The sequence below is a fragment of the Brachyhypopomus gauderio genome, chromosome 2 (assembly GCF_052324685.1).
Source record: "Brachyhypopomus gauderio isolate BG-103 chromosome 2, BGAUD_0.2, whole genome shotgun sequence".
In the NCBI taxonomy this organism is placed as follows: Eukaryota; Metazoa; Chordata; class Actinopteri; order Gymnotiformes; family Hypopomidae; genus Brachyhypopomus; species Brachyhypopomus gauderio.
The window spans coordinates 30,524,668-30,540,769 of record NC_135212.1 but is presented as its reverse complement, the minus strand read 5'-3'; the positions used below and the strand labels follow the sequence as shown (position 1 = coordinate 30,540,769).

Sequence of the window (16,102 nt, the reverse complement as noted above, 5' to 3'; positions counted from 1 at the left end):
TATAGCAAACACAAATTAAAACTGGTTTACAATGCAAAAAATGAGCCTGAATCCACAAAGCCTCAACTCCACTTATTCTCAAATCATTTCTGATTTTAACTGGAATTTGGCTTTTAATATACAAAGCCACGCCGCCACCATGTTTGTTCCTATCTAATCTATAAATATCATAACCCTGTATATCTAGTTGCTCATCTTCCACAGTTTCATCCAGATGTGTCTCAGTTATAGCCATAACCTGTAAATTAGATTCATGTAAGACAGAACTCAAAATCACTCACTTTGTTTTTCAAACTACATATGTTCAAATGACCCAGTTTCCATCCTTTTACAGATGAATCAAACATAATTCAATTGAAATTAATTTACTGCAAAAAAAAAAAATTACCATTTTCATATAAAATTTGGAATTCATTACTATAACATGAATAATGTTTAGTTTATGATATGTCCCCTTTTGAATCATTTAAATGTTTCTAAATCTTTAAGTTCTTTAACCATTCTGGCCTGTGTTCCTTCTTTTACTTTGATCCAAATGTTACCATTCCTGGTCCAAGTTGCTGCTATTTTATTATGCTTTCTCAGTAACCTTGCCTCCCTTGCAATGATTCCATTTTTCTTTGTTAAATGCTCATTTATATAAACATTAGTTCCCCTGAGTTTTCTTGCTTGCATTATTAAATTATTTCTCGATTTCCTGCTGATGAACTTGACAACTATGGATGATTTGAACTGATCTGATCTGGCAGGTAGGGTGTGACAGATGGAAATGTCTTCGTGTTTGATGTTAATGCTTTTGTCCTTTAACAAAGTCACCACCTGTTGCTCCAGCGTTAGCAGCTCCTCCTGTGGAGAGTCTTCTGATGTGTTTATATTAGCTGCTACTCTTGCATAGCTTCGGTGATTAACATCCAGTCCAGTGATTACCAAATCATCCCGTCTACTATATTGTTCCAAATTATCAACTTTTTGTTCTAATTCAGCAATCTTTTTATCCCTTTCATTTAGCAGAACTTTCAGCAGTTTCACTTCCCCCATCAAACTGATCAGTTGCTCTTGCTGTTTTGATAATTTTGTTAGTTCTTCACTCATGAAGTTTAGTGATCTTTTAATTTCATCCATATTGTCTGAGTTCCTCTCAACCGACTCTCTACTCTGTCCACGTCTGCTTAGCATGACTCACGTTATCCGGGCTGACGTTAGCAGCAGCCCGGCTATATAGCTGCTCCTCCGGTCCTCTGCGTGTGACCCCAGGCTAACTCCAACAGCAGCCCCGCGATGTAGTGGCACAGCCAGTCTACTGCGTCTGGCTCCCTTGCTGACGTTAGCAGCAGCCCCGCTATGTAGCTGCTCCTCCGGTCCTCGGCGTATAACTCCCGGGCTAACTCCAGCAGCAGCCCCGCGAGTAGTCTCTCTCTTTCCTCGCTTGCTACTGTCCTTTTTAGCACCTTTTTGTCCCCGTTCTGTCAGTCGATCAAATGCGAGGTGCGATCAAAATATCCCTCACTGGGCTCATTTTTCTTACTTGTCTCAGTATACGCAGATGGAAGTATATGTCCCGATATTCCACAAAACCGCCGGAGTCCGACACACGACGCCTCACTTCGAACCCTGACAGAACCCCCCCCTCTGGGCCCGAGTCCCCGCGGGCCCAGGGCCACAGCCCTGTCGCGATAGAAGGAGGTGATCAGGGAACGATCCAGGATGCGCGCCCTGGGGACCCAAGACCGCTCTTCAGGCCCATAACCCTCCCAATCCACCAGAAACTGGTCCCGCCCCCTAACCCGACGGACGTCCAAAAGACGACGCACAGCGTAAACCGGACCCCCACCAACCATACGCGGCGCAGGAGGAGCCGGGGCGGGAGAAGAACCACACAAGTACGGACGGAGGTGGGACACGTGGAACACCGGGTGGACACGCATGGACGGAGGGAGAACCAGACGGTAGGTAACCGGGTTGATGCGACGGTCTATCTTAAATGGACCCAGGAAGCGAGGAGCCAGTTTCTTAGTACCACCCCGAACCGGTAAGTTTCCAGCCGCCAACCACACACGCTGCCCAGGACGGAAGGACAGCGCAGGGAGACGGTGCTTGTTGGCGCTGCGGCAATAGGCGGAGGAGGCCTTCAACAAGGCCGAGCGGGCCCTTGACCATGCCTTGCGGCAGCGCCGAAACTGAGCCCTAGCGGAAGGCACAGCCACGGCTTGTTCGTGGTCTGCAAACAGCGGAGGGGCGTATCCGAACAAGCACTCGAAGGGTGACATGCCCAGAGCCGAATGCCACAGCGTGTTGTGGGCGTACTCGGCCCACAACAAGTGGTCAGCCCAGGACGCAGGGTTAGAGGAAGCCAGGCACCTGAGGGTCTGTTCCAGGTCCTGGTTTACGCGCTCAGTCTGGCCATTGGACTGGGGATGGAAACCCGAAGACAGGCTAGCGGAGGCGCCGAGAAGGGACAGGAACGCCTTCCAAAAGCTGCTGGCGAACTGGGGCCCTCTATCGGACACCACGTCCTGAGGGAACCCGTAATTGCGGACAACATGGATGAGCAAGAGAGACGCGGTCTCCCGGGCGGAGGGCAGTTTGGGCAGGCCGATAAATTTACTAAACTTGGAAAACCTGTCCACGACCACGAGAATGGTGGTAAGTCCTTTAGAGGACGGAAGCCCGGTGACGAAGTCAAGGGAGATATGAGACCACGGTCTGGAGGGTGTGGGTAACGGGTGCAACAACCCCCTAGGCTTGTTGCGTGGCGCCTTACTTCGGTTACACACCTCGCAGGAGGCTACAAAGTCGCGGATCTCCTGATCCATAGCTGGCCACCAAAACCTTCGTCTTATGAGCTCGGCGGTCCGCCTAGCTCCAGGGTGCGCTGCGTAACGTTCAGTGTGTCCCCACAAGAGGACCTTGCGCCGGACGGTCGAGGGGACGTACAGACAGCCAGGAGGAACACTACTAGGCCCGGGTTCATTGGCGAGTTCGTCCTGCACGGTTTTTTCTATACCCCACCTGATGGGTGCCACTACAACCCCCGGGGGAAGCACGGTTTCCGGGGAACTGTCAACATGAGGAGGTTCCCACTGCCGAGACAAAGCGTCGGGCTTAGTGTTTTTAGAACCCGGACGATATGACAACGTGAAATTGAAACGGCTAAAAAACAGGGCCCACCTAGCCTGTCTAGCGTTGAGACGCTTGGCCTGCTGGAGGTACGTCAGGTTCTTATGGTCAGACCAGACCAGAAAAGGGTGACGAGCTCCCTCCAGCCAGTGCCGCCACTCCTCTAAGGCCATTTTAACGGCCAGGAGTTCTTTGTCCCCTACGTCATAACGCCTTTCCGTGGGGGTGAACCGGTGCGAAAAGTAGGCGCAGGGGTACAGCTTAGGCGGTTTCCCGACTCTCTGAGAGAGAACCGCCCCAACGCCCAAATCAGAGGCATCAGTTTCAACAATGAAAGGGAGTTCGGGGTCCGGAACCCGCAACACCGGAGCACTGGTAAAAAGACCCTTAAGCGTCTCGAACGCCTTCTGGGCTTCAGGGGTCCACGTGAATTTCCCCAACTTCTTACTAGTAAGGGCAGAGAGCGGAGCAGCAAGGGAACCAAAATTTCTGATAAACCGTCTATAGAAGTTTGCAAAACCCAGAAAGCGTTGAACCAAACGAACGGACGTGGGCACGGGCCACTGAGTAACGGCTTTGATTTTGGCGGGGTCCATAGCCAGGTGACCCTTAGCGACTATGAACCCCAAGAAGGCCACCTCGGAGACGTGGAACAATGATTTCTCCAGCTTAATGTAGAGGTGATTCTCTAATAACAACTGGAGAACGCGGCGAACATGTTGCTGATGCTCGGTGATGGTACGGCTATATATCAGGATGTCGTCGAGATAAACATAGGCGTATTCATCCAGAGCCTCCCTAAGAACACCATTAACGAACCTCTGAAAAGCCGCGGGTGCGTTCATAAGACCAAACGGCATGACTAAATATTCGTAATGACCAGAGGGAGTATTGAAGGCGGTTTTCCACTCGTCGCCTTCTCTGACTCTCAACAGATTATACGCGCTCCTGAGATCTAACTTAGTATAAACCGTTGCCCGTTGAAGGGCCTCGAAGGCGGAAGACATAAGAGGCAAAGGGTGACGGTCTTTGATGGTGATCTTGTTAAGTCCCCTGTAGTCGATACAAGGACGGAGACCCCCATCTTTTTTTCCTACAAAGAAGAAACCTGCACCAGCGGGAGAGGTAGAGGGACGGATAGTACCCGCAGCGAGCGCTTCCTGAATGTAGGTTTCCATAGCCTTGCGTTCAGGTAGTGCCAAAGAAAATAAACGCCCCCTAGGAGGAGTAGTGCCAGGTAAGAGATTGATAGCTATGTCGCAGGCCCTATGCGGGGGTAGGAAACCCGCCTTGCGTTTGCTAAATACGTCTTTTAAGTCGTGGTAAACCGCAGGGACTTTTTCTAAACCCGCTATTTCCTCTGGTCTCTCCCCGGGTTTACTGCAGCGTGGCACCAAGCATGATTGTTCGCATACTTTACTCCATCGGTTGATAGAAAGGTTGAGCCAGTCAACATCAGGGTTGTGGCGTTGAAGCCAGGGAAACCCCAAAATCAGCTGCAGTTTAGGAGCAGCGATGACATAAGGGGTGAGTGTTTCGTGATGGTTCCCTATAGTAACCGTTAGAGGAACAGTCTGGTGGGTAACATCACCTGAAGTGAGCATCTTGCCGTCTACGGCGGACACTGAGAGAGGCTTCTCTAAGGGAACCAGAGGTATGGAGAGGGAAGCTACTAGGTTGGAGTCGATGAAATTACCAGTGGCCCCCGAGTCTACGAGAGCCACAACCCGGTGTTCGTCAGAACCCCTCCATGAGACTACTACGTGGGGCATCAGACCGCAGTTGGGGACATAAGCACCATGACCCGTCGGTGCAACCCCATTAACTTGCCGAGTCTGCCCTTTTCCCTGAAGTTCGGGGCATTCGGCGATCCTATGACCAGCCCGGCCGCAATAGAGACACTTGCCCTCTCGTAAGCGAGTTTGTCTTTCTTGAAGAGAGAGACGAGTGTGCCCTAACTGCACGGGCTGTTCTGAAGTTTCGCCGTTCCCCTGAGCAGTCTTGAGTACAGGAGACACTGGTTTAATACTGGACGGAGCGAACAAACGGCGGTGTTTGCGCTCCCGTAACCGATTGTCCAACCGAACTGTGAGTTCTATAGCGTCATCTAAATCGCTGGGTGGCTCTCTGAGGGACAGTTCGTCCTTTATCTCTTCGCTTAGACCTTCTGTGTATATAGCCCCCAGTGCTTCTGAACCCCAGTTGCTCTCTGCCGCCAGAGTGCGGAACTCTAATGAGTATTCTGCCACAGTAGATCTGCCCTGTCGTAAACGCAACAGTTTCGACGCGACAATACCTCCAGAAGCCGGATGAAAAAACGTCTGCCGCATAGCCCTAGAAAACCGTTCGAAAGAGGAACAGAGTTCGGGTTGATTCTCCCACACGGGTGTAGCCCACCGTAGTGCTCTCCCTGAAAGCAACGCCATCACATAAGCCACTTTTGCACGCTCTGTGGGAAAACGGGATGGCTGCTGCTCGAAAATCAGAGAGCACTGTAATAAAAACCCCCTACACTCGTTGGGATCACCACTATAACGTGCCGGAGCGGGCAATGCGGGTTCTGTACGGGAATCGGCAAGCAACCCCACAGCTCCGGAGAAAACCGGAGGACTGGCAGCTGTCACGGGCGGATCTGGCTTTTGAACCGCGAGAGAGATAGCCTGGAGCTGGGTAAGTACTTCCCGAAGAGATTGCTCGTGCCTGCCGATAGCCTGCCCTTGCATAGCGAGGGCATTCCGCACCACGTCGGCTGACGGGTCAGCTGAGTCCATAATTGGCTGAAGTTGTTCTGTTACGCCTCGCCGCCGATCTCGGCGGTGACGCGTTGGTTTAAACGTAGTGAGGACTCAAACGCGACCCGATAAAACAAACGGCAAAAAACTGCCAAATGAAACCTCCGCGAATGCGGGAAAAAATGAAAACAAAAAACCCCAGAGGGAAACAACAGAAAGACAACACGGAGAATCTCGACGTGTGCAAAGACCAGGTAAGTAAAACAAACAAAAACACGCGGAAAGAAATACAACGCGTCCAAAAAAGAAAAATGGGAAAAAACGAAAAGTACACGGAGGCAAACTCGACGTGTCAGAGGGGAAGGGAAAAAATAAGAAACAAAAGAGGAAGCTATGGTAACAAGACCAATAGCTTCTACCTGGTTACCTGCCAGTCTGTTAACCAGAACACTGGAGAACAAACCAACAAAGAACAAAGAGGGAAAAGACAGAAGGAAACAAAAAACAACCTGAGAACACTCAGGGTTGAAACAGGAGAACTAGAGAAACGAGAGGAAATCTAGAGACGAGAGAAAACTGGCTTGGGCTGTGTGTGCATAGAACAACAAACAACTTCAGCAATGAGTTGCTGAAGTCGCTTGTCTTAAAAAGGCTGTAGAACAGGTGCATCCTATCGGGCTTGATTGCCCCTGGTTACAGCTCGCGGGCTCCGCCTAGTGGCAGCAGGAGTCACGTGCCTGGGTCGAACCCTGACATTTGATAGAAGCATTTGTGTTTCTGCTTGTTTGTGATCTAAACAGCAGGCTTGAATCTTGCTCTTTGTACATTTCTCATACTATCTATCTATCTATCTATATTTGTGTTAGAAGCATTTGATAGAAGCATTTGTGTTTCTGCTTGTTTGTGATCTAAACAGCAGGCTTGAATCTTGCTCTTTGTACATTTCTTATACTATCTATCTATCTATATTTGTGTTAGAAGCATTTGATAGAAGCATTTGTGTTTCTGCTTGTTTGTGATCTAAACAGCAGGCTTGAATCTTGCTCTTTGTACATTTCTTATACTATCTATCTATCTATATTTGTGTTAGAAGCATTTGATAGAAGCATTTGTGTTTCTGCTTGTTTGTGATCTAAACAGCAGGCTTGAATCTTGCTCTTTGTACATTTCTTATACTATCTATCTATCTATATTTGTGTTAGAAGCATTTGATAGAAGCATTTGTGTTTCTGCTTGTTTGTGATCTGTGATCTCTGTGATCAGAGACTTTCTGGGTGAGGCTGCTGCCTCAGTCTTGCTCTGTGAATTAACATAATAAAGGGTGATGTTTGGCTTTGCTAATTGCTGGCAAGAAGGAGAAGAAGGAGGGGTGATGTCCTCAGAATCCTGAATTCTCAGGAGCTCTAGTGTTAAGCGGAACTTTAGGCTGCCATCGAGTGTGTTTAATGATTGTGTCCAGCTCGGAATTGTGCGTCCTCCCCGATACATTAACCGGGGTTACCGTTCCTTTTCTTCAGTGCGTCAAGCTACTGCCGAAGGAAAGATTCCATGTGTGTGGAATGGAATCGTCATCGCTGCTTTTATAAACAGCGCTCGGTAGACTTTTCTGTCCTGATGAAAACTTTTACCATATGTGATCTGGCAACCACGGGCGCCTTTGACTCTAACCGGACTTTAAAATTTACCCTGCTAAACGTGCGCTCTCTCAACAATAAAGCCCCCTTTATCGCTGACCTCACTGTGGATAATAATATAGACATTATCATGCTGACTGAAACCTGGCAACAACCTGGTGAATACCTGGCGTTGAATGAGGCTACCCCACCTGGATATAAGTTCATCTGCCAGCTGCGTAGCTCTGGTCGTGGAGGCAGACTAGCTGTCTTGTATCGTTCTATCTTCGGGGTCCGCACGGTGCCTATTCACCCTACAACCACGTTTGAATGCCTCGGTCTGAGTATCTCGGGAATAAAGCCGCTGTTGATTTTATTGATTTATCGTCCGCCTAAGACTAACTCGATACCGGCTTTTTTATCTGAACTGTCTGAACTATTGGCTTCACTCTGCCCTTTGTTTCATTCATCAGTGGTCCTGGGTGATTTTAATATCCATGTTGACTCCTGTAAATGCCCACATACGGCAGACCTCACTAATCTTCTGCTATGTTTTGATCTTACTCAGGATGTAAGTTCGGCTACTCATTGTCAAGGGCATATCCTGGATCTTGTCTGTTCTACCTCCTCAATTGCCCCTCTTAACCTGCATGTTACTGATTTTAATGTCTCTGATCATAGAGTTGTAGTTTTTAAGTTATCGTTATCTTTCTGCACTAAGAGAATGCATCTTCCTCGTAGTATTACTTTTAGGAATCTTAAGAACATCTGCCCTTCAGTTTTTGCAAGGTCCCTCAACCAGATCCCTATTTCCCAGATTTTATCATTGCCTGAGATGTTGGTTGATCATTACAACCATGCTGCTTCTACATCGCTAAATCTACATGCCCCACTCCAAAATCGGGTTGTAACTTTTCGTCATGGTTCACCCCTGAGCTTAGCTCACTGAAAGCTAAAGGCCGTCAGATGGAGCGGCTTTTCAGGAAAACAGGTCTGACAGTTCACACGTTAGCTTATAAAGATCACACTCAGTTGTACAAGGCTGCGTTACTCAAGGCTAAGGCTGATTTTAATACTACCAATATTGCCAATTGCCATGGCAATGCGAGAGCACTGTTCTCTACAATAAATAAACTCCTGCACAAAAGTTTTCCATTAACCCCTTCATCAGCCCTTTGAAATGACTTCCTGGTGTTCTTCACTGAGAAAATTGAGAGTATTTACGCTGAATTTCAGTCTGTTCCGTGTACTTCTCAACGCCACTATCTGTTTTTCATCTGGTGGAGGAGGGTTTCATAGTTGGTCTTATTAAAGGGGCTAGATCTACTACTTGTGTTTTAGACCCCATGCCTACTCCCTTACTGAAGGCATGTCTAGCATCTGTCTGTCCACTCATTACTAGGATTATCAATGCTTCTCTTACCTCATGCTTGGTTCCCTCTCAAGAAGTGTGGCCTCTCACCTACTGATCTAAATAATTATCATCCCATATTGAACCTCCCCTTTCTGAGCAAAATTCTGGAGCGCTGTGTGTCCTTACAATTACAGGAACACCTTCTGAGGAACGACCTATTTGAACATTTTCAATCTGGTTTTAGATCTAATCACAGCACTGAGACGGCCCTGGTTAGGGTCATGAATGACTTACTGCTGGCAGCAGATTCAGGTAAGGTGAGCATTCTTGTTCTCTTTGACCTTACCGCTGCGTTTGATAGTCTGTCAGGACGTACTACTTGATCAGCTGGAATCGTGGATTGGTCTTACTGGCTTGGCCTTACAGTGGTTCAGGTCTTACTTAGCAGGTAGGCGGCAGTTCGTTTCTCTGGGTAGTTTCAGATCCAACACTGTCTCTTTAGTTTGCGGTGCCCCACAGGGTTCGGTTTTGGGCCCTATTCTCTTTAACATTTACATGCTCCCTCTTGGCAATATTATCCGTCAACATGGCCTTCAGTTTCATTGTTATGCCGATGATGCTCAAATCTACATTAGCACTCAGCCTTCAACTGTATTGCCGCCTAACGCTCTGCTAAACTGTCTGGCTGATATTAAACACTGGATGCACAGTAATTTTTTTAATTTGAACAATAATAAGTCAGAAGCCATGCTCATTGCTACATCATCTACCCTCAATAAGATTGGTCAGACCAGTTTTTCCATACCTGGTTTTATTTCCTCTGCTGTGGCACAGGTTCGCAATCTTGGTGTCATACTTGATTCCACCCTCTCTCTTGAGGCACACATTAATAGGGGTGACCTGCAATAGTCGCTGATTCCACTATAGTCGACTATGAACGTCATAGTTGAATGTACCATTCTAACTGCATGGGGTGCCCAATGATGCTGCTAAGTATTAGTTGTTACATGAAATGTCTTTGTTTTCATTATATATAGCATTTTGTCAAATAAAATCATCCTAATTTCTGTTAACAAATATTTTAAATGATGTGTGCACATTAAAAATAGGCATCTTCCTTACTACACATTAATAAATCACACCCTGCAGTTGCACAATCCAAATGAGCGGAGCTGAACACGCTACGGAATAGTTAGCGTCTTCCGAGATAATCATGGCTACTAAGAAAACTTCGAAAGTGTGGGAGTACTTTGATAGAGAGGAATCAAACAAAGTAAAGTGCAAGTTATGCCACCAACGCCTTTTATTTCACACGACAACAACCAACATGGCATATCACTTAAAACGGGTAAGGCGAAAAAAAAAACAGTTCATTCGTTTGTCAATGCAGGCAGCGAATAAAACACATCTGAACATTTATGTGTCTTTTTTCTGACAGTTACACCCGCAGATTCATGTTGGCAGCTCAGCCAGCACGTCTGCAACACCAGCGGCCCTAGATTAACGCATACAAAAATTGCTTTGAGACCACCAATTTAACAGAAAAGAAAAACGGAAATTACTGAAAAAATTGTGGTGTTTGTTGCGCTTGATATGAGACCAGTGCGCATTGTTGAGGGCGAGGGATTTAAAGAACTTTTGCGCACACTTGAGCCAGGCTACACTGTCCCTACAAGAGCAACAGTGATGGATGTCCTGCACACACCTCGATCCAGATGGAGGCCTATCTCAGTCACATCACATTTCGTCACTGAAGACTAGCGACTGGAGTGTTTCGTTAAAAAAAATGGATGACAGTCACACAGCCGATCACATTGCAAGAGAACTGACGGAGATTATTTCTGAGTGGGGCATACAAAGTACTAAAATAGTGTCTGTGGTCCATGACAATGCGGCAAACATGATTGGCGCGCACCAATCAGCTGACCCAGCAGCCCATGTGGGGAAATATGAAAGGAGTGCGCTGTGCGGGGCACACGCTACAACTGTGCATTAATAGTGCACTAAAACAGGACCCTATTTGCTGCACTGTTGCTGCTGCAAGGCGTGTTGTTTCGCATTTCAAAAAAAGTGCAAAGGCCACAACAGCACTACAAGATAAACAGAAAGAACAAAATGTCCCTCAGCATAAATTAGTGCAGGATGTTGTAACTAGATGGAATTCTGTCTATTTGATGCTTGATCGCCTGATTGACCAAAGGGGGCCTGTTTCAGCCGTGCTAACGGATACAAGTGTGAGCAAACGGTCAGATGGTAACCTGGAGCTCTCCACATCACAGTGGCGCACAGCAGAGGACATAGTTGCTGTTCTTAAACCAATGATCACTCTGAGCTTTTGTCACAAGACACCAACGCATCCTTGTCTGCTACTGTCCCCATGCTCATGAACATTAAAAAACAGCATTTGGTGGTGCGTGATGATGACAGCAAAATCACAAAAACCATCAAAACTATACTGTTGGATGAGATGGACAGGCGATGGGAGCTGAAAGATCCAGGCTTGGAAAGGAGTGTCTATATCAGTGCTGCTGTACTAGACCCTCGCTTTAAGAAGCTCTCCTTTCTCTCTGATGTGCAAAGAGATGAGGCGTATTCAGCGGTAGCAGAAATAGCCGAGAGTCTCAGTGATGGGTCATCCTTAGAGGAAAGTGACATGGTCGTGAATGCTGGGCCTACTGTGCCCAAACATAAGGACACAGTGATGGCTATGCTGCTGGCCAGTGATGAGGATGAGGAGGGCCAGGCAGAGGATGAAAACAGTGAGATGAAGGCTTATATAAAAAACTTCACGAAATGCAGCGGAGGTCCACTGGAATGGTGGCAGAAAAAGGAGGCGAGATACCAAAAACTGTCTCCTCCACCTCCACACCATCCGAGAGGATATTTTCTAAGACGGGTTTCATTGCAAATAAATCGCGGAGTGCGCTTTATCTGTCCAACATCAACAAGTTGGTTTTTCTGGCACACAACTTTTAAAAAATCAGAGGATCACAGGTGCAGTAGAACACGTTCTTATCATATGTTATGAAAGTTTTTTCTTTCTCCTTTTTTTGACAAATCGTAGGCCGAGAACGGGATTCCGTTTAATGTGCTCTAGAAAAAAAAAACCTGATTCAACTATTAGTCGACTAAAGGGGAAATCTGTCGAATCAGATTCGACTATGAAAATCCTTAGTTCAGGGGTGGCCAACCCGCGGCTCGCGAGCCGCATGCGACTCTTTGCCTGGTTTCATGCGGCTCCCCAGCCGGTCCGCGGGCTCACCTGCACAAACGGGGCGACACACTGCTACATTTTCGTGGTGCGCGGTTAGTTTACAAGCCTAGTGAGCCGCTAATACTTTTAAAACCGGCGTAGTGGAAAACACGCATTTGACTGTCTTCACAGCTAATAATTTACACTCGCCACCCCCCCCGTTCAACAGATTACACTCGCCCATGTACGATGTGGCTCTTTGCCGTAACACAGTAAGAAAAGTGGCTCTTGGTCTATGACGGGTTGGCCACCCCTGCCTTAGTTGAATATAGCCCTACACGTTAACAACATTACCAATATAGCCTTCTTCCACCTCAAAAACATAGCTCGCCTACGCCCTTCCCTGTCTGATTCTGTGGCTGAGACCCTTGTTCATGCCTTTATTACATCTCGGCTTGACCCTACAGCTCCGGTATTGGTTCCTTTTATGTGTAATGTTGGTGCATGTATTTATTAGTTATGTATTTGGTTATGTTTGAGTCATCCCTTATCGGTTTATGTAGTTGAACTGTGAGTTGTTCCCTGCCGTGTGTGTGTGTTGTCCTGTTGCTAATGCCATTCCCTCATGTGCCGTATGAGTTTGAGTCTGTTCTGCGTGATCACGGCTTCATGCGTGATGCGTCGCAATTTAGGCAATTTAAATAAAAGAGCCTCGTTGTGTTACTGTTTTGCCACAACACTTAGGTGGAGACATTTTTCTAACAGTGGAATAGGGAACTCTTAACCACCCTATTGCAGTAATTATTTTCATAATCAATGCAGTTAACACATCACCCATGGGGGAAAAACCGTCAAATACCGTGAAACCGATATAATTTTGAAAAATACAGTGATATAGAATTTTGGTCATACCGCCCAGCACTAGGCGGGGCTTTTTGGCAGTGTTTGGATTTCTCCCCTCAGAGGTTGATTTTAAACATCGTTAAAACGTCTTAAGACGTCCAAAAGTTACGTCTTAACACGGCACTTTTGGACGTCTTAAGACATCCAAATTTGACGTGTTAACATGGACATCATTCTAGGCGTTTTGACCCAAACGGCGTACCATAAGATTGGGCGTTTTGAAAATAAACAACCATTAAATAATGTGATGAAAAAACTAATTATTTCGAATCATTACGAGTATATGTATAAATATTTAACTTAATTAGGTTTAACGTGCTGGGAATTTTTTTTATGGACCTTGAAAGTGACATACAAGTGCGTTAATTCCACCTTGTAAAAGTGTATGAGCCCAGCAAACATGACTTGGTTCATTGCGCTGAAGCACGGCATGCGCGAAGTTACAAAATTCGAGAGGTACACGACCTCGTGAATTGCCAGCGCGTGAAGCTCTCACGCACGGGCGAAGCCACTGCGATTACGTCATTTTCGGCGCGTGGACTCTCACGCCGCTCGCAACGTGTCAAGTATAAGTGGGCAGTCATGGCCTGGTGGTAGGTAACTGGTCTTATGACCGGAGGGTCGTGGGTTCGATTCTTAGACCTGAGGCCATGACTGAGGTGCTCTTGAGCAAGGCACCTAACCCCAACTGCTCCCCAGGCGTCGGGCTAGGGCTGCCCACCTCTCTGGGCACGTGTGATCCATAGCCCCCTAGTAATCACTAGTGTGTGTGTGTGTGTGTGTTCTAACTGCACAGATGGGTAAAAAGCAGAGGACAAATTCCGATTGCGGTGAAAAATCACAATTGACAAAATATGGCACATTTACATTTACATTTTTTTACATTTACAAACCAGGGGGTTATTCCAGAAAGAGAGTTTAACAAACTCTAAACTTAACCCTGAACTCTGAGATGTCTTACCCCAATCTGACATACTCAAGAGTTTTCGGTTCCAAAACAGCTGATCGGAGTTAAAGTAATCAGGGTGGCTCAACTCCGAGTAGGTTGACCCAGACAGAAGCGCGTGTAACTATAAAAGGCATTCTTAATGGAACGCAGATAAATAAGATTTATCATGGACTCAAATGTGAAAATCAGCCGAGCATCGTATTTCACACCACTGTAGCTTGAAGTATTAATGACTGCATATGGAGAGTATTTAGGTATTATTAAACGTAAATGTCATACTACGGTAGCTGCTAGAGAAAGGCAGTCAGCATGTCAAAAAATTGCCAGGACACAAAATCAGAAGGACATGATTATTTTATTATATTCTCCACATTTATAATACTGTATTGAGTTTAAAAAGAAATTTAATTGAACACTTACTAATTCCAGGTCTAATTTAAGTGGTGTGAAACGCACATGGCATCAGATAAAAATGAAGTTTAAGAATGTAGTACAAAGTGGTATGGCTGTACATAACTATATCTTATTCTTAAAATATATTCTAAAACAGGAGTCACCAACACCAGGTCGCCCGCAAGGACGTCATAAGTCACCCGCGGGCCTGTTCAAAACCTGCCAGTGAGCAGGTTAGCTTCAGAGCATAAGTTGCTATAGTAACTGACTCAGGTTCTCTCTTGGTTTCTGGAATGGAAAACCTTGAGTTTCCATGAATTCTGAGTTAACTTACCCCGTTTTATCGCTTAACCCGCTTCTTGGAATACCCACCAGGCTTTAAGCCTTGTTTATACTTTCGCGTGTGACCGTAGCACTCGACTCCGCCCACCTCGCGCGAACCTCCGTGAACGGTGGAGGCGTTTATACTTTCCGCATCACAGTCTTTGCAGTGTTGTCTGAAACAATATGTGATAGTATAAAGAAACACCCCTCAAAAACAGGGTAAGGAACATTTACCTGACAAATTTTAATGTTTCTTTATGTTTCAGATTTGAAAAGTGCTGGAATTTAGGCTAAAGTACTTGAAAATTCTTGAAATTAAATGCTTGAAACTACTTCGTTTCATAACAAATGGCTATCTGACTGAACAGTTCTCCTGTATTACGTTAACAAATACAAACCTCTTGTAATTCCAGGGCGAAACATGAGAGAACGTGAAGACGTTAAGATTGGGCGTCTTGAAAATAAACAACCATTTAATAATGTGATAAAAAGCTAATTATTTCGAGTATATGTATAAATATTTAACTTAATGAAGTTTAACGTGCTGGTGATGTACAAGTGCTTGAATTCCACCTTATAAAGGTGTTTGAACCCTGCAAACATGACTTTGTTCATTGCGCTGAGGTGCGGCGCGCACAAAGTTACAAAATTCAAGAGGTGCACGACCTCGCGAATCGACGGACGGAGCCACTGCGTCAAGTATAAACCAGGCTTTACTTTGCATAGTGTGAGAGCTTTCGTAGCTTAGAGGGAGGGATCGTTGATCCTCTTTTTGACTTCGAGGCTTGAGATAGTGACATAATTTCGATCGATTACGATTAAATATTGAAATTGTGACACCCCTTTTAGTTGCTTATTTCTGAATGTAAAAACAAAAATGGAGTATATCTGCATGCACAGGAACGCTAAAGGAAGTTGAGCACAGACCAGCCATGGTGAAGTGTGTGTGTGTGTGTGGGGCTGATGATATTGCTGAGACATCTGGCACAATAGGAGAACAAGGAATAACTACGTCCTTAACATTCCTCGAATCTTCTGTGAAACACCACCCCCTACACCCTGGTTTGTGAACCAGATAGATTAGGGAACTATAAAGATCCTCTTGAGGACTACTCCATATATTTTATCACCTGTTTCCACTACAAGATATGTAGTCTTTCTTGTAGTCATATAACAAAATCTCCCAACTTTTGTTGTTGTAATTTTGCAGGCTAGCATGGTGAGCAGGAGCTATAAACAAGAAACGACTTGATAAACCATGAGGTGCCATATGGTTCTGCCATCTAATGTAAAACTTCCAGTGAAAAAAATCGATTTCAAATCAGTTCACAAGACAAACATGAAAACGAAGGGTATCATATCTATAATTTCAGAATGTTTTAGTTCTGTACTACAGTTACTTAGTTATCATTTTTTCTTTTAATAACCATTAATATTTACCTCTGTTAACGACAAGGTTTTTTCAATATCAGTTTTTGTATTTCCATTTGTTTACGTTAACGACTATATCCTTGGGGTGGGTTT

General features: G+C 45.7%; 1 protein-coding gene across 6 annotated transcripts in view; it reads left to right on the top strand.

Annotated features, from left to right (window-relative positions):
• The window catches only part of pde8a (phosphodiesterase 8A), a 140,503-nt gene that overhangs the window by 108,233 nt on the left and 16,168 nt on the right, over positions 1 to 16,102 (top strand). For 2 of the 6 annotated variants that reach the window (XM_076993731.1, XM_076993730.1), the window contains exon 1: positions 9,087 to 9,133. The exons of the other annotated variants lie outside the window; for them this stretch is intronic. In XM_076993731.1, coding sequence (XP_076849846.1) covers positions 9,102 to 9,133 — 32 coding nt within the window. In that variant the 5' untranslated portion in view covers positions 9,087 to 9,101. Of the gene's footprint in view, positions 1 to 9,086; positions 9,134 to 16,102 lie in introns of those variants that run through there. 6 annotated transcript variants of the gene reach the window in all.